General features: G+C 46.6%; 1 protein-coding gene and 2 non-coding genes across 3 annotated transcripts in view; all 3 read right to left on the minus strand.

Moving 5' to 3' along the window:
* Positions 1–1939: 1939 nt before the first annotated feature.
* Positions 1940–18791, minus strand: part of LOC135809105 (uncharacterized) — an 80514-nt gene continuing 63662 nt past the window's right edge. Inside the window, exons 26-39 of the mRNA XM_065322374.1 lie at positions 16758–17836; positions 16320–16359; positions 15014–15129; positions 14487–14591; positions 13580–13721; positions 12363–12476; positions 11054–11259; positions 10557–10694; positions 8265–8335; positions 7881–7921; positions 7016–7112; positions 3945–4044; positions 3238–3333; positions 1940–2942 (exon numbers count right to left, since the gene is read on the minus strand). Coding sequence (XP_065178446.1) covers positions 2643–2942; positions 3238–3333; positions 3945–4044; positions 7016–7112; positions 7881–7921; positions 8265–8335; positions 10557–10694; positions 11054–11259; positions 12363–12476; positions 13580–13721; positions 14487–14591; positions 15014–15129; positions 16320–16359; positions 16758–17836 — 2645 coding nt within the window. The 3' untranslated portion in view covers positions 1940–2642. The remainder of the gene's footprint in view (positions 2943–3237; positions 3334–3944; positions 4045–7015; positions 7113–7880; positions 7922–8264; positions 8336–10556; positions 10695–11053; positions 11260–12362; positions 12477–13579; positions 13722–14486; positions 14592–15013; positions 15130–16319; positions 16360–16757; positions 17837–18791) is intronic.
* Trnap-ugg (transfer RNA proline (anticodon UGG)) lies at positions 12559–12630 on the minus strand. Its single transcript has one exon. It is a non-coding gene; the product is annotated as a tRNA-Pro (tRNA).
* Positions 13339–13410, minus strand: Trnap-ugg (transfer RNA proline (anticodon UGG)). The gene has a single exon. It is a non-coding gene; the product is annotated as a tRNA-Pro (tRNA).

Here is an 18791-nt window from a genome sequence, read left to right on the forward strand (position 1 = left end):
TCAGTCACCAGTGGTCACTGAGTCAGGAGTCAAGACACGGATTGCCCCTGCTCATTATCATGATTAAAGCCAGGCCCATAGTTTTTAGTTTTTTTGTGACTTGGCCATCGACAACACCAACCCACATAGTTGTGACATAAGACTATCAACTGTCAGTCACAGCCTCCATACAGCTTGCCACATGACAATGAACCGATGACCGTGCAGGCAGTTGACACAAGAACACACCCACTGCCATCGCCAGCAAATACCATGACCACCATGATCACTGTTATGTGCGCTCGAGCTGCGCAGACAACGACAATAATTATTTCTCTAGGGGTATTTTTTTCTTTTCCTTTTTTTCACGTGGAACCATCACACAGGTACATGATAATTATGATGTAGCACAAGCAGAGCTAGCTCGAGACAGAAGCGGAAAGGTTAGCACTACATTGCTGCCCTGTACGCGAACTGTTTTATTTTACTTCAGAAGTATTTTATTAGACAACGGAATCTCTTTCAAGTGTTAGTCTAGTATTTGCTTCCTTGAAGTTGAAATAGTTCCTTCACTTTGTAAAGTTCGGGGCTACACACAATATCACTGCAAGATCAATGCCACCAACATTTTGTACGTGCACCGCAAAGACCGGAAGACAGGAAGAATCCATGGCTTGACTAGACATGTATACCGTCTACAACTACATGTACTAGACTAGAGTCACAAAAGGTTTTCACGACTCCCTGCTACGAAGTGTGACTATGAATCAGTCAGGCTGCAGCTAGCTAGCTGTCCACTGCCACACTGGTCTGCAGCTTTTTGCCCCGCTTGACATCTGCGGCATGCATGGCTCCATGACATGAGACGATGAGTGGCAGTCCAACAGTTCATACTCCTTTACTCTCCCAGCTCCCAGCTCAACTCCTGATTGAACTGCCAAGATAAGCAGCAGCAGACAGCCAAATGCAGGTCTTGTATGTTGAAGAGTGTGATCTACTACGGTGGTTGGTTGGGGGCAGTGTAAGTACCTAATTTCTAAATCAGCTGTGCACTCATGCTGTGCACTCATGCTGTGTGATGATGGCAGCAAAACGTCTGTACACTGAACAGTGTAATGCACTCTATCTACTGTTTTCACAGTCTGATGTCTGATGTCTCAATCTTTACAAACATGTACATGTATTATCAGAGGAGTTCAGCTTGTGACTGTCCAAACTGACTGCAGGAATGTCAAGGGAGCAACAAAAATAATAATGAACAGAATAGATGACACTGTAGATGCAATCAAGTAAGTTGGCACATTTGTGACACCACCGCCTATGGCTATGCTTTGCCTAGGCTATGGTGTTTTAAAAGAAACGCCACCAGCTTGATTAGACAAGTGCATTACCTTGTGCATTATGTGCATTGTGTGCCCATTACCTTCGATTGTGGAAAATAAGATGACAATGGTGATACAGTAAAACCTGGTGTAAGCGACCTCTGGGTTTAGTGACCTCTGGGTTTAGTGACCTCTGGGTTTAGCGACCTCTGGGTTTAGCGACCTCTGGGTTTAGCGACCTCTGGGTTTAGTGACCTCTGGGTTTAGTGACCTCTGGGTTTAGTGACCTCTGGGTTTAGTGACCTCTGGGTTTAGTGACCTCTGGGTTTAGTGACCTCTGGGTTTAGTGACCTCTGGGTTTAGCGACCTCTGGGTTTAGTGACCTCTGGGTTTAGTGACCTCTGGGTTTAGTGACCTCTGGGTTTAGTGACCTCTGGGTTTAGTGACCTCTGGGTTTAGCGACCTCTGGGTTTAGTGACCTCTGGGTTTAGTGACCTCTGGGTTTAGTGACCACCTGCTCTTAAAACGACCGTCTTTCCATGCACCGACAGTTCTACACATACACACAGTGGGACCTGGTTCTAAAAACCACCTGGCTTTAACGACCGCATTTGCTTGCACCAAGTTTTTTTCGTTTGAGTTTGAAAATCTTTATTTTACACATGCATTTTCCTGCTTTCTTCTCCAGTGTATGTTGCATTGCATTGTAATCCATTGTGTTAATTTTTGCCCGAAAAGAGGCTAGTACCATGCACCATCGCAAAAATAGGAAAAAATGGTGACAATGATACATACCATGTACCAGGCGTTTCAATAGCAAACAGTGCACTGTTGAATTGATGTGCAAAATGCCCCAAAGGACATCGTGGGTAGATTGTAAGCAACTGAATTTGGTGAACTGGCATGTGAGCCAAAGGAACAACAGGGGTACGAGTATGTTTGAAAATGGTGTGGGAAAGATTGCTGGCTGGAAAACTGCCACAACTAGCACAACTGGGTACATACAGCGGCACTGGTGATGAACTGCCTTTTCTCGTGAACACCACAGGAGGCGTATGGGTGGGTCACAATTTCCTTGGCTCGCTCGTGCGCAGTTTGTTTAAAAGAGTATTATCAGTATTTCTTAGCATGCATGGTCTGCTTTTTTCGCTTCATTATCATATCAATAGGGTATGCTTGTGTTCACATCATGCACTATTTCAAAGGCCAAATTCATTCATGCTCAAAATGCACATTTGAAGGACAATGACACACACATTCTCATGGAAAAGCCTCCAAACATCAAGAACTCTGCATTGCAAGCAAGTTGAGACAAAGCGACCATGGACACATTGTCAACCCTCACACCATCGTTGTAGCCTCCACGGTGATCCTTGGAGTTGTGAGGCTGGAGCGACGTTGGCGACCCGGAAATCCACGTGGGCAATCTGTGTATCTGTCATTGGTATCAGATGATGAGGAGAGAAGGCGTATGGGAGGTCCTGGAACGAGTGTTGTCCTCACAGAATCCATGAAGGCCCTATCGGAGCGATCGTGCCGTTGCTGTTGATCTGCATGCTCATAGAATGGTGATGGAGAGCGGCTGGATCGGCGGTCCGATCTGTAGTCCTCTTGATTCCGCAGAAGGAGTTCATTTCCGCCCTAAAGTATTAATCACAAGAACGCACGTGCACACACACCTTGAACCTTGAACATGCCCATTGCCGATGGCAATGATAGCAAAGGGACTATCTGCTAGCTTTGCAGTACGGAGCGTGGTGCTTGAGATCCCTGGGACGACGGCAGACACACACACACACACACACACACACACACACACACACACACACACACACACACCACCGACATGCACCACCACCGACACTATGACCTGTGCATCACCAAGATATTTACATCTTGTTTTATCACATCCTCCATTGTGTCCATTGTGTCTCACCTGTGCTTCTAGAGTACCATCTATCTCATTGCCACCTTCCCAGCTGGTCACCTCATAATCTGGTCGAACATCAGGTGCACATATCTGCAGATACTCCTGATATTAGCAAACACAACATGCACACACACACACAAACACACACACATACACACACACACACACACACACACACACACACACACATATATATACATATTTATATATTCACAATGGAAGCGGTCCTCACCAAGAAAACACAATCCGTTGCTACTCCGAGTTTCTTGAGTTTTTCAATCGTCAGGCAACTTTTCCATATTTATATATTTATACGTTTGTCATGAAAACATCCAGATGAAGGGAATCGGGTTACCGAAAACATTAACCTCTGTACTCCATGTTGCTTGCTGTATACAAGTACTTGCTCCACCTGACTTTCTATTGGTTGTCCAGGCAACCGGATAAAAGAGGAATGGAAACACGAAGTGTGACTATATCAATGTGACACAGTCACTGTACAAGTATACAGCAGGAGTCAAGAACATCTTCCAAGAACATAGCAAGCCTGTAGCACATAGGGTTGCTCAACAGGCAGGGCTATATTTTCTCGCCCGCTGAATCTGGCATGTTCAAGTTGGAGTGCTCAACACCAAATTGTTATGACTTGCTCCGGTAACTAACTTCTAACTCGGTAGTCAACCAAAATTTGAAGATAAAAAGGCATTACTCACTGCACTCTCCTCCATCATTCCTTCCAGTTTGAATACCAACTCAGCAAAGGAAGGTCGGTCTGGTGGATTGGCTCTCCAGCATGTAGACATGATGGCATAACTGCAAGAAAGGAGCGGCAGCACACAAAGTATGATTTGCACTGATTTGCACAAACATGTACATGTATCATGCTGCGGACATGAATGTGGGGTACGTGTGTGTGCGTGCGTGTGTGTGTGTGTGCGCGTGCGTGTGTGCACGTGTGCGTGTGTGTTGAGTGGGGTGGGGAGGGGTGGATGGCAAGTAACGCATCTGGCAGAGAGGGTGTATTTTTAAACACTTGTTTACTCAATGTTCATATACCCAACTCGTAAATAATACTGAAAGACAATGGTACTGAGACTAGGACAAACGTGACAACTACTGAGTAGGGGCTGCACCGAGACGCAGCAGTGATGGTGGGGCATTGATGGCTCTGCCGATCTGAGGTCTCGGCATCACGGCCAAAACACGCACCAAAAACAAAAGATAGAGCTGTACGGGTCAGCAAAATAAAAAGAAAGTAAGGGTTAACATCAGCTAGTGTGCAGCGCAGCATCGTAGCAATGGGAGTCGTCGACGGGCCACTAGAATGTAGGTGGATTGACAGGCAGAAAGTCCGTGGGCCATCGCCAATCCTGTCAGCGGAGGTATTCGTTGACGCTGCATTTAACGGGGAAGTTAAAAGGCAAAAATCAAAATTTCACCAGTTGTAGTCTTCGGGGTGCTGAGTCGAATGGTCTTGGTCCGAGAAAGCTGAGACGCTCCCTTCCTACTAGAAGTACTTGAATCCCAATCGAACTCGCGCACTTCCACCGAAACTGGGTGACTGCGCCCTACTAGATGGGGATTTGTATGCAAAATGTCACTAAAAGCGCCGTTTCGTTCTTATAAAAGCACGGATGACCGCGATTGGCCCATATGTTGTAGTCTTTTGGACGCTGAGTCGACTGGTTTTGGTCCGAAAAGGCTGCGATGCAGCGTTCCTCCTTTATTCCCAATCGAACATGGTTGAACAAGCGGTCACGTGCTCCTGGGTGCCCAAATCACCTGGTCACCACGCCAGCAGGCGACAACTTTCACACCAAGGTTCAACTCGAGTTCAACTCGAGTGACAGGAGTGCACCCAAAAAAGGTCAAACAGGCTAGTAAGTTGTACCCTGCAGGCACGGTGACCAGGTGACTGGTGTACGCAGGAGCACGTGACCGCTTGTTCGACCATGTTCGATTGGGAATAAAGGAGGAACGCTGCATCGCAGCCTTTTCGGACAAAACCCAGTCGACTCAGCGTCCAAAAGACTACAACATATGGGCCAATCGCGGTCATCCGTGCTTTTATAAGAACGAAATGGCGCTTTTAGAGACATTTTGCATACAAATCCCCATCTCGTAGGCGCAGTCACCCAGTTTCGGGGGAAGTGCGCGAGTTCGATTGGGATTAAAGTAGGAAGGGAGCGTCTCAGCTTCCTCGGACCACAACCATTCCACTCAGCACCCCGAAGACTACAACTGGTGAAATTTTGATTTTTGCCTTAACTTCCCCTTGAAACTTTTGAAGATTTTTGCGAATTGGGGCGGAGTCTATAAAAGCTGGCGGCAGGGAATTCCACAGCTGGATTGCACAATACGGGAAACTGCGGAGAATGGCGTCTGGCGCTTGTCGTGGTTCGGAATTTCTTAGCTGATAACTGTGGCCGGTGGCCGAGCAGAGATCGTTTCGAGTGCGAGTGGCGTCACGGGGCTCCAGCCTTGGTGGGAGGACTGCTAGCAATTGAGTCGGACCGGTGAGGAAGTGTAGCTTGTACGTGTATGTTAATGCAGCAATATATCGCCGTAGGCTGAGGCTCTGGAGCTCCGTCCCGGGACCAATGATGCGCAATGCATGGCGTTGGATGCTGTGTGTGTGTGGGTACAGGAATTTACGGAACGCATGAACAGAGCACTGGCATACACTTCATACTAGGTGTAGTTCCTTTTCACATGCTATTCTGAATACCAGAGTAACGAAAGCATGGGCACATGCTGTTCTGAATACCAGAGTAACGAAGGCATGGGCACATGCCATTCTGAATACCAGAGTAACGAAGGCATGGGCACATGCCATTCTGAATACAGTGGTCCCTCTATAATCCGGCACCATTTGTGCCACGAAAATCTGCTGGATTAGGGAGGGTGCTGGATTAACAAATCTGATTTACTGCTGCAATGTACATGAAGAGGACATTTTGGCTACTGAAAATTGTGCTGGTTTATCGAGGGTGCTGGATTATAAAGTGCCGGATTAGAGAGGGACGACTGTACCAGAGTAACGAAGGCATGGGCACATGCCATTCTGAATACCAGAGTAACGAAAGCATGGGCACATGCTATTCTGAATACCAGAGTAACGAAGGCATGGGCACATGCCATTCTGAATACCAGAGTAACGAAGTCATGGGCACATGCCATTCTGAATACCAGAGTAACGAAAGCATGGGCACATGCCATTCTGAATACCAGAGTAACGAAGGCATGGGCACATGCCATTCTGAATACCAGAGTAATGAAGGCATGGGCACATGCCATTCTGAATACCAGAGTAACGAAGGCATGGGCACATGCCATTCTGAATACCAGAGTAACGAAGGCATGGGCACATGCCATTCTGAATACCAGAGTAACGAAGGCATGGGCACATGCCATTCTGAATACCAGAGTAACGAAGGCATGGGCACATGCCATTCTGAATACCAGAGTAACGAAGGCATGGGCACATGCTAGGACTTCAGAACACAGGAGAAAAGGCTGCTATGGTGCTGCAGTAGGGATCTTTCACTACTCCACTACACTGTTCATCTGTGCAGGCCTGCGTCCCGCCTCGTTGACAAGCTTACGTATTTGAATACAATAATGGGTGCATACACAGCAATCCAAGTAACTCACTTGCTGTTTTCTGTGCCACACCCCTGGTACAAGAAACACTCTGTTCAAGAATATGGAGATACATGTATCTAGAATCAGTACTTATACAGCATTCATAGCTACCGATGTACTGGTGGAGTACTCTTCTTACATTTCATCGCGGCAATGATTTGGCTGGGGCATTCTGTTTCCACTGGCGATGTATGGCAAGAGAACATCAGTGGGTATACCGGGATAGGGACAAGCACCTTTGCAGGGCATACACCGAGGCAATTGCGGATACAATGACACATTATTCCATTGGCATCATTTAGATGAAGAAAGTCATGAACGCAGCAGCACAGCAGGATGTACTATTTGCACTTCACCTCGGGCAATGCAAAGTCTTGGTGGACTATGAAAGCAGTCCTGGTTAGTCACAACATAGTACACAACTCATTCCAGTGCACATTTACAGCTGTTGTTTTAAATACATGTCCCTGTACTCCGACCAGCTGGACCGACTCACATACCGTACTCACTTGATTAGAAGCCCCTCTCGAATAAAAGCCCCGCTTGAATAATAGCCCCCCTACAAGGACTGTTGGAAAAATACAAGCCCCTCTCGAATAGAAGCCCGGACTACTATTCGCAAAGCACGGGGTGACCAGGTAGTGCCATGTATGAAGGTCAAGTCTGCAAAAAACATCTCGTGCATGTTCCTATTGGTACAAGTCCTGGTCGCTGTAGTGTGTGCAAACTACCTCGGGGCCGAGTTGCTGTGAATATGAATGTTTTAGAGATTCGATTGGAAAACTGGTATGGAATGAAACAATAAAAGCCCCTCTCGAATAGAAGCCCCTCTTGAATAGAAGCCTCCTCAAAATTGGTATTGAAAAAATAGTAGCCCCCGGCTTCTAATCGAGTGAGTACGGTAGTAAACAACTTAAAATTAACCTGAAACCCATGGTATTAGGGCTGATAAAGTAAACAGTATAAACTGAAATAGAATTGTTCCCACCTGCAGGGCTTCTTACCGAGAGTGACAATCTCCCAGAGTAGAACACCAAACGCCCAGCTACGACATATAGAACAAAGGACCAACCGGCAAACACAACACAAGCTTGGTTGTCACTAGATTGACCAACAATGGGTGTGATGTGCATTGGTAAGCTAGTGGCCTAGGAATGAAGAGGTTTTACCCAGCGGCATAGTGTGACGGGTGTTACCAAATGGACTAATGATTCCTGGACATGTGCATATCAACATGGCAATATGATCCACTAGTACTAACACTTCATGTACATGGTCCACATACGCTAGGTTGTCATCACTGCCAACACAGCACCAGGCATCGCAGAAGAGAGAGTATTCATGAGGGCATTATAGTCATTAGGAGACACACCAGTGTATACACTTACACATCACTTTGGGAGGAGAAGATGCCAGCTCCCAGAGACTCGACTGCCATCCACCTGACTGGAAGTGGAAGCTGCAATGAATGAGGATTATCCAAAACATTGCATTGCACAATTTCATCTACATCTGTCGTGTGCTTTAGGACGACTAGCCCACTCTCTTCTTCTGACTTTCCGGGACGACTAGCCCACTCTCTTCTTCTGACTTTCACACATTCACATAACCAAGGACCACAAAGGAATTTGACTGATAGAAGAATCTGAATTGTTCATCAGACGCTGAAAGTAGTGACCAAACTGTTCAACATTGTTTGTGTCACACAGTTACAGTGCAAGTGACCACCAGAGGATGGACAACACATAGAAAACCCATGCTACATGACTTAATGCTATGGGAACTCATCATCACACAGAGTACAGGGATGTGGACATGCAGCATAGCATCGTCAATGGAAAAAGTGGTACAACAACGTAGTGACCTTTAGGCCGATTCCACACTACGCCAAAAGTGGCTTTGCCTTGAAGGCATAAAGTGGCTTATAAAGTGAAGCTGCATTCACACCTACAAGTGTCGATCATGGGACTTTGCTTTGAAGGTTAGACTGTGAGGCAGGGAGTAGTAAAATACATTTTACTACTCCCTGCTGTGAGGCTTTCCTGTGCTTGATCTAGCAACGGCGGTAGTGGAGAGGCTCTTTGTTGGTCCAAATCCTCGATTAACGCACTCTCCACATACAGGCATGCACCCGGCTCAGAACACATTGTTTTCTGGTTGGCATATCAGGGATATTGGGCGGAGCAGCTGGCGTGCATGAAAAAGACAGGTCGGCCTGCTCTACGCAGGAGCTGTGACCCGGTGCACACATAGTGTTTGTGAGAGAGAGAGACAGACAGGTCGGCCTGCTCTGCGCAGGAGCTGTGACCTGGAACACACAGAGTGTGAACGAGAGACGGTCGGCCTGCCGTGGGCAGGAGCTGCGACCGGTAGTGATTGAAATGAGCCAGCTGCGGAGATAGACTGCCCTCACCCGATATAAGTATATTGACAAGAGTTGTACTGACACTGTTATTGAGGAACTTATGGTGACAGTGACGGAGAGATAGTGATCCCCAGTCGAATGGGGTTGGGAGGGAAGGGGAAATTGACAACTGACGGACAAACCAGTGAACAGTCAAGTCGTCGGAAAGCAAAAGTGACAAAGGAGTCTCTCTTTTCTCTTTCTCTTTCTCTAAAGCAAGATTTGGAAAGCACACGTGGGAGAGTGGCGCGCGCTGCGCATGCGCATGTATAGCAATGACATCATAATCAGATGCATGATCATCAGACTAAGTATGAGTGGTAGATGTTCCACGTTCGTTAACAGGGCCTAGCGCACACGCTAAACCACCAATATCACCCATTTTCGCGTGCCAAATCTTGAAATTTGACCACGCTGTGTAGGCGGATTCCAGATCATAGGTCGAATATTTGTCAACCTCGCCAACAGGCATTCCGGTGGCAGTTTTCTTTGTGTATGTCTCGTACAGTCCTTTCGCCTTCGTTTTCATGTTGTCGATTTTGGAATGGACGATCGACGCAGTATAGATTGCCTCCTCCCGGAGCTGTCCAGCAAACAAATTCAGCTTGATGGCGATCTCCTCCGGCGTAGCTCCTGCGAATTGTACCACCCGGAGGTCGCCTCAAATGTCCGTTCCAAAGCTCGATCAGCTTGCCCTCAAGCTCCTGACTAAACATGACCCTAGGCATTGTTGACAGCTCACAACTCACCACAACTGAAAGATACGACACGAAACAAATTTGGAAAAATCGAAAGGCTGAAGAAAAGTCAGAAAAGTGTCCTGAAAAGGTAAAAAGTTGCCTTGAAAGAGGGTGCTGGTGTTGCTTTGTAGACAACAAGCACTTTTCACTTTCGCGGGTTTCTCAAAGTGATCGCCATGGCAACTTGCCTGAAAAGTGCCTGAAAAATGGCTTTGTAGACAGGATTTGGTGTAGTGTGGAATCGGCCTTACATGTCTGACACTCCTGCAGAATCAGCGTATCGGTAAGCTATTTTTTGCGTATTTTATACTCGGATGTTGAGCCAAAGTAATGATGGATAAAAAGAAAGGACAAAGTGTTACGAGTTATGACTAACTGTCCACCAGTACTCCTTGTCAGTTTTGTGCCATTCTGCCGCACTCGCTGACTGCATATGATCTGGTTACGCTGGTGGACAGTTTGTCATAACTCGTAACATTTTGTCCTTTCTTTATTATCTATTTTTGAGTAGAGCGTATAATATATCTAGCACTTACGTTTGACCGGGCGCGATACATGTCTTCATTTAACAAGTACCGAGCAAGACCAAGATCAGAGATTTTGACGACGGGTATTTCGTCGTCGGCAAATGACTTGACAAGGACATTGCGTGCTGCCACATCCCGATGTATTACCTGCAAAGACAACACCATTTAGAGTGCAGTTATCATGTTCAGGTGAACCAAAGGTGAACCAAACCCACAAACAACAAACACTACCTAGCCGTGACTGGGAACCTTCACATCATGGACAGAGGACAACTAACAGAGACAAGGAGGTTGGCATGGGGAGTATCATAGTGGAAGGCCAGACCTGGACCATGATAGATCCTGAGAGATGCCTAAACCATTTTGCCACACCGTCCGACCATTCGGACTTAGATGATGCCAAGTGACCAACTGTTCTTAACGCCACTATGCAGATACGCATGGAAAGGCCATCTGTAAATGATATCAGGTTCTAGTGAAGCCTAGCAGGTGGGCGATGTACTTACCTTCTTCGAAGACAAAAACTCGAGGCCCATGGCCGATTGGGAAGAAATCTGCAGTAACTGTTTGGCTGACAGTTCAGAGTCCACAACATTGGACCTGATGTAACCGTCATCACCACCGTCATTGCGGCCCTGTTTTGATCTCATCTTGAGAAGGAAAGAATGGAGATCACCGCAGTCCATGAATTCCATCACCATACATGGAGACCCTGCAGGTCATTGAGTTAGAAAAGAAGACACCACAAAAGGCAGTTTGGTCAGTGGGATTTGAGTCCACATTTGATTGTTAGTTAAACAAGGGCCATAAATAGTAATCTGGAATCGCCGTCCACCGCGGGGAGGACAGGTCCAGTGATGTTGTCAATATGTCGTCAGCGCTATCGCTTCTGAGATACCCTGTACAGCTGGCCAGCAACTTTGTAGCATTTACAAATACCCTGTTTTTACAGACTCTGGTATGAAGTCTGTATCTACCTTGTCAAACTCGCATAGTAAGCATAACAAACAACGGAACAAGAGCCGAGTAGTAGAAGTCATAAGTACTCACACATCCTCATTACCACTGGCCATAAATCAGTGATTGTGTTTAGGAACACACTCAACCAGGTGTACCCCAACACATGAAACAACTTCCTACTGTTAACGGCGAGGGAGGGGAAGGAGGGGGTGCAGTGTGCAGGTTCTGTTGCAAAAATGGACATCTTACTGAGTGCCGCTCGGCAGACAACTCAGGATACTGAGGCCACTGAGTGCAGCTTGCACGGGTGGAAAGAGTGAGAAGTCCAAGCTCAGCATGAATGCTGTCGGTGGTGTTGATGGAGCACATTCAGATCATCAGATGATCACGGGGCAGGTGAGTGAGATTGCCAATCAGGTTTTGGGACCAAACAGTATCTCTTTTCAAAGCCAATCAAGTATTCCGGTCGGCATCGGAGGCATCACCATGCTACCAGAATTATAGGTGCTACATGCGAGCTGATGGGACAAGAAGACATGATTCACCCAACGAATATAGACTACGAGTCACCCGCCGCTCAGAGTCCCATGCAAGTGACCTTGTGAAGTTCAACTGACTTACACTGAGACCCACTGACGGTGCTGTGTGTTCCATGCCGGGCGCCGGAAGTGAACTGACAGGCGCCTAATGATGGCCCCAGATGTAGTGGCTCGAAAACATATTAGGTATGAGTTCACCGGCAAAGAACGAAACAGCATGCTGTCCGCAGATTGAGTATTAGGTATGCCCTGTATTGGGCACTGAAGGCAGCAGTGCTCATCCTATCTACCTCAACAAATTCAAAGTTCAACTTACCTCTGTACATTCCGCCCGCCAGCATTTGCACGACATTGGCATGATAGCCGATACTCTTCTGAAGCAGATATTCCTCCAACAAGGCACTTTGCTGGGCTGGGTCCTTACATGCTGCTGCACTCAGGATATTGCAAACAGGAAAGAACAAACAACTTGATTCTCAGGAAATATACTTCATTAGTTGAAGTAAAAAAATGGGCCTGTCCGGGATTTGAACCCGGGACCTCTCGCACCCAAAGCGAGAATCATACCCCTAGACCAACAGGCCAGACACATATACATACAAGTAATGTATTGTATTAGATAAGTCTTGTTTGGTTGAAAACTTGTCGTTTCTTTGACAGCATGTTACAAGGCAGAGGACGCACTGTGCTTGAAAAAGTAAAGACTGGGGCTCTGCCAACCGTGGAGATTGTAGTAAGGAGCACTGTTTTCGAGCACAGTACGTCCCCCGCCTTGTAACATGCTGTCAACCAAACAACAAGTACTGCATTGTACATCCTCATTTCCCAAAAAATCAGCAACAAGCGCGGCGTGCATATCCCTGCTGTAGGGGCGCACCTATACAGAGCTCCCTGTGCAGTCCTTCGTGATACAAACTAAGTGTGTGGACAAATGCATCACAGCATGCACCAAATTCTTTACACATAATAATAAGGTGCACCATACCCCCGTTTCAACAAAAAATCCGTATCACAAGAAGCAAAGGGGGAGCGTAAATGGTTCTACGGAGGCTTGCAGGATCTTGCGCCACTCATGCGCAGGTCAAGTAGGCTACAGTGCAAGACAGCACCTCCAAATGTGAAGTGTAGAAGAAGCCGAAGGCTTGTTCTGATGACGCAGTGAAACTAATGACTGCAGACACTTGGTAGAATTTCAACACCAAGAACATGCAAACTTCTGGGATTGGATGCCTGCACTCAACCTGGATGGAGTGGGCACCAAATGCGAGTCACTGCGTCTTTGAAAAAAAGTTGGGCCTGTCCGGGATTTAAACCCGGGACCTCTCGCACCCAAAGCGAGAATCATACCCCTAGACCAACAGGCCAGATGCACATTAGGTTCAATGTCTTCATTATACATGAAAGGGGGGGGGGGTAACAATTGCCTGATTATCATTTCCAAATACTGTACGAGAGGAGTTTCCTCTAAATCGAGTGCAAAGCAACTTTTTCACGGTATACAATTGTACCAATCTTGCCAGGACACTGACTTACGCTTCAGTCTCTTCACTGCCACTGCTTGGTACTCCTCCCGTCCTCTTTCAAAATCAAAAACTCTCAGCACACCCCTGAACACATCGCCATAGTGACCGCCGCTCAGACGCTCTTTGATTGTCAGCATGTTTTCAGTCAATACCTAGAAGCAGAATGGATTGGAATGCACAGCAGGCTATCATGTCACAGGTACAAGTACATATATTTGCATGCCAGGTAACGGTTCCTTGAGAGAAAATAGCACTACCAAACATCATCACAAAACATCATCCACTGTTTATTAAGAATGTGTTCACTTGAACGCATTCTAGTTCAGTACAAGTTTGACTAGTACTCTGCTGCCATTAAAATAACTGTCCTTTACAGTAAGTGATTGCTCTTGTTTCCTTGTTTCCTTGTCAGCTAGTGATTGTTAACATGTGCGATAAGAGACTCTCTGTCTTACGAAACTGGTCATTAAAAAAAATAGGACCACGTTTCTACATACCGTTTAAACCTGTGCTGAGACTTGAACGGACAACCGCTGCCTATATAAGGACCGGTATTCCGTGCACTGCAGGTTGGTCATTCAACACCGCCTTCTGAGCGCAGAATGAATGCTCCGAAGACTCTACAGGTAGCTCTTCACCATGTGCTGTACTGTCTTATATCTCTCAAGTTCTAAAGCTGGGATAGCATACTAGAGGCATACCGTATTTTCCGGAATATAAGCCAAACTTTGAACACTCAAAAATCACTCCAAAAGTTGGGGTGTGGCTTATACTCCGATGATCAAACTAACGGTGGTAAATAGGGTAGATGTCTGTATTTCGTGGCAAAAACCGGGGGGGGGGGGGGTACGGCTTATACTCCAGTGCGGCTTGTACTCTGGGACATACTACAGCTCTTGTATCCATGTACGACTCACCTCCACAGGCTGGCCAACAGTGAGCATGCTCAATGCAATGTGTTCCAAGGCATGGTGGAAGTTGAACGGGTCATACTGTGTTTGACGTAAGAAACGCATCGCTTCCTAGGAAAAAAGCGTGACCAGAAGTTGTAGGCAGATGCAAGGTCTTTTTGCTGTGGAGTCTGAAAATACAACTGAACACATTTCTACATGAACCTCTCTGTTTCACATTTCTACATGATAATGCTGGGACTAAGATATAAATTGAGCAGACTATGCAACTATGAAGCAATATTTGACAGTATGAGACACATAAGTCACCTCTAAACAGGTAGGTGACAAGGAAAACCACAAAGCCGGGCTATATACAGTACAGAATCACAAAAGCTGATCGTGGGTATTTTATGGGCGTGTTTTTTGCATATTGTGTGACAGAACTATAATTATGTAACATGTATTCATCTTTAGTAGGCATAGCCATCCAGCCCGCCAAAGCAAGTGGGTGTGCATACAATTGTCACACGCAAGAATGCACCACTTCTTACCACATGATTCTTGCGCTTCGTCCAAATGACACGAATGGCGATGTAAAGGAAAAGAATGAGAATATTGGCCGCCAGTACACAGGCCACTATTGCCCCCGTACTGAGAGTGGATGCTGCTGTGCACACAACAACACAATCACAAGTATCTAGAGTGAACAAACACACACACCGCCAGTCTTACCCTTTACCCACAACTCCCATGCAGCATCAGATTCACAATGCCTTGCTTGGATTTCGTCAAAGGCGATCAACGACAGGCCATGAAGCAGGAGGCAAGAAAGACTGGGACGTATTGCAAAGGAAATGCACACTCCTACTGTAGTCAGATGTATTCTCCTCTGATGTACATCATCAGTCTCCTGCTTTGTCCCATGATGGGCCGTGTTGGAATCACAAAATATCAACATTCTGCAGAGTACTCCTATGTATCACCTCATTGACTTACAAGAGATGTATGTAATATAATATCAGTGATTCTTCAAGTATAGGAAGAAAGAGTGGACCAATGAACTACAAGTTACGCTATACTGTCTACTAACAGCACCAGTTACTTGACAATCAGCTCATGCGATGACATTAGCTTCCCCTCCAATCGATCCTCGAATCTTTAGAGCCACACGAATTGTGTGGTATGTTGCTATGCGTCCTTGAATTTTGGTTTGACCGTATTGTCCAATGGTCTTTCCAGTATGGTCTGCGACATGCATGTACATCCGCCAACGTCCTTCACAGCTGAGACTTTCAGCTTGTGCCTGTCTTGGTCGTGGTCACCTTCCCCTCCTGTGCTATTTCCATAACCTATCCTTAGAACCTTCCAAGCTGGAAGGCTGTTGGGGTGCGCATCCGAGACGTGCTAGAGCTGTTAGCCAGTTAGTTGTAGAACGTCAGTACCGTTGGTCAGTGTCGTGCAATGTTATCGTATGAGCTGATTGTGAAGTAACTGGTGGTGTTAGTGGACATTATAGGGTAACTTGCAGTTTATTGGTCCACTCTTTCTTCCTATAAATCCTATAAATCCCCCTTTCTTCCTATAAATCCTATAAATCCCCCTTGCCTCTCAAACACAAGGCTAACTATACATACCTGATGAATGATTCTTCTTATCAGATAAATTCGTTAGACAACGGAAAAAGGATTCGCACCGAGCTTTGCACATGGAATGCCCACACCTACCAGGTTACCTGCAGTTGCAGCTAGAAACGGAGCAGCTAGACCATAGACTACATACAATGTCAAATAAAAGCCGGTCATGATCACATTTACTCCAACTACCGGTATCGGGTTTGCGGATTTTCAGATCACTCACATGATTTAAACTTCATCTTGTCACAAACTGGGTCCGCCAGCTAATGCACACAGTCAACATAAAGGAAGCCAGCAGAAACACCATACAATAAGGATTTGCAAACCCCTATTCATCCACCTAGACATTACCTAATCTGAGCACTCACTCACTCACTCAACATTATGGTCTCTTCTCCGCAAGAAAATAAACTCTCAACATTAAATCACCAAATTAAGTCACGGTCATTACTGAGCTGTACAGCGAAGGGACCACTTGCTTCAAGGATGGTGTGCGCAGGATTTCCGTGTAATGAAGTGGCTCAGCATTAGAGCTCGTGCACCTTTAAGAAGACATGGTCATTATTGTTCTAATAAGAATGTACCACACATCAAATCAGACACATTGGCCGCCGAGTACTGAACAGTGCATTGAATCTCAAGTTCAAATGCTGAAACAAACCTTTGGGTGATAGACACACTGGCAGATCACCTGGTCTCTGGATAGTGAGCACTTTGCAGCTCCTAGCTGTGACTGATCTGCAGCATTGTTTGAACAGTTGCAGGATTCACACAGCTTAGACTGAGATGCCAGTGCCTGTACTAACGCCGACGTCAGCTTTTGCACAGCGATGGGCTCGTGAATGAGGTCGATATCCCATGAAGAACCTTGCAGATCTAAGGCAAGGTCTCTGAGTAACTTTGCCACGGGAAGTTCAGTTTGAACGCTTCTTGGTTCAACAGTGTCAGGGGCAGCCGGTTGTGGATTATACTGGGGAAGTTGACCAGTCCCTTCACGTAGGGCAATTCTCCTGTCACGGTCCATGCCATAGCCTAGCATGCCATCATCGGTGTAGAAGCTCCTTCTGAGAATTGAGATGAATTGGATGTGTTGAGGTGATAGCACACTCTTCAGACCATTATAGCGTGCCATTTCATAACGCTTAGCCTGAGCCGTATCCACTTGCATGACGACAGATTCACTTGCAAAGATCATCACGCGAAGAGAGTTTGGTCGGAAATCCAGCTTCTTTAGAGTATATCTTATAATAGAAGCTGAGTGCACTCCAGCAACATCATCATTGCTTGGGTCACTGCGGGGACGACGGCGGGGGGGATCTCGCATGCCATAACGACCACCACGGCGACCTGAGGGTCTTCTGCCCGGGCCACGGGGACGACCAAAATCCTGGCTGGCACGCTGTTGTTTTAGCTTGGTCACTTCTTCATCACGTGTTGGATCATATAGCTCTGGTGGAGCAAGAAAGTGGATTTTGGTATTCAGGTGCTTGTTGATGATTGGTACTAGGCGTTTATCCACTATCTTACTGTGTCGGATGACAAGGAAGAAACCGTTAAAATGGCGGGTGTCACCAGTTGTGAAATTGCCAATGCCGGCTTTCGCCAAGTCGCGATCTACCCGCAGTGGCATGGTCAATAGTTGCTCGAAGAGTGTTTCATTACTGATGTAGTCCAGGACGAATACCACATCAGCGCGCGGATATGTCACCGGCTCATATTCACCACTGTTTTCACAAGTAGCTAGAACACAGGGAGGATTCAAAAAAAAAACCGGAATACCCCTACTTCAGCTCTTTTTGTTGTAAGATATTAACCCTTTAAGAGCCACAGGAAAATTTCAAAATTCTGCATTTTTTCGTGTTCCTTGGATCATAGCTTCAGTTCTACTCACTCAATCCTCCCAATCTAGGGCTTCCTGGAACGGTCTCTGCGAGAGGAAGAGAATGAGGTCGATCATGATAGCCAGCACATCGTCTATCCAGCGCTAGATCGCAGCGACAGTACGAAAAATGCCCCAAATGCGTCCGATTGCGTCCCGCTCCAGATATTAATTTTACTCGATCGTGGAGTTCCAATTTTTACGCTGTGTACTCTTGACAATCTCAACAGTGAAACCGTGCAAATTCAAGTAAACCAGCGTGACGAAAAGTCTAAAAATTCTCAATACCAAAGTCGCACTGCGCGCTTTTGAAATTGCCGCGATCGCGGCTCAACTTACGAGTGAATTATCTCAGGAGCCGTTGCTCGCAGCGCTTCGCGGATTGTTTCTCCCGACAGGTGAGAGTTTTCTCTTCGCCCTGGATTTTGCGATCACTTGATTTGAGCGAGATTGGACTGAGTTACGATCTTTTGAAGTTTTGTATTTGAAAATCGGTTGTGGCGACAAACGCGATTAGGCCGGCTGCAGGGACGCCGTAATGTCGCACTCGCCCCAGCACCACTCAAACAGTTCCCTTTGGCAGTTCACGGCACGAACTTCAACAAAGCCCCGTGAATGCGTACTAGGGGAAGGCTAGACAGCATGTCTCTAGACATCAATAGGCATCGTATGAAAAGCCAGTCAATAGCACTAAAGAGCGAAAGCCTTTGTCACGGTTCGGTTTCACTCGCACACCGGGCCCGAGCTGCCAGCGCAAACAAATGCCGGGCGCGAGCTGGCAGCACGAACAAACACCGTACTCACACGAGACCGCTG

This window comes from Sycon ciliatum, chromosome 2 (genome assembly GCF_964019385.1).
Source record: "Sycon ciliatum chromosome 2, ocSycCili1.1, whole genome shotgun sequence".
Taxonomy (NCBI): Eukaryota; Metazoa; Porifera; class Calcarea; order Leucosolenida; family Sycettidae; genus Sycon; species Sycon ciliatum.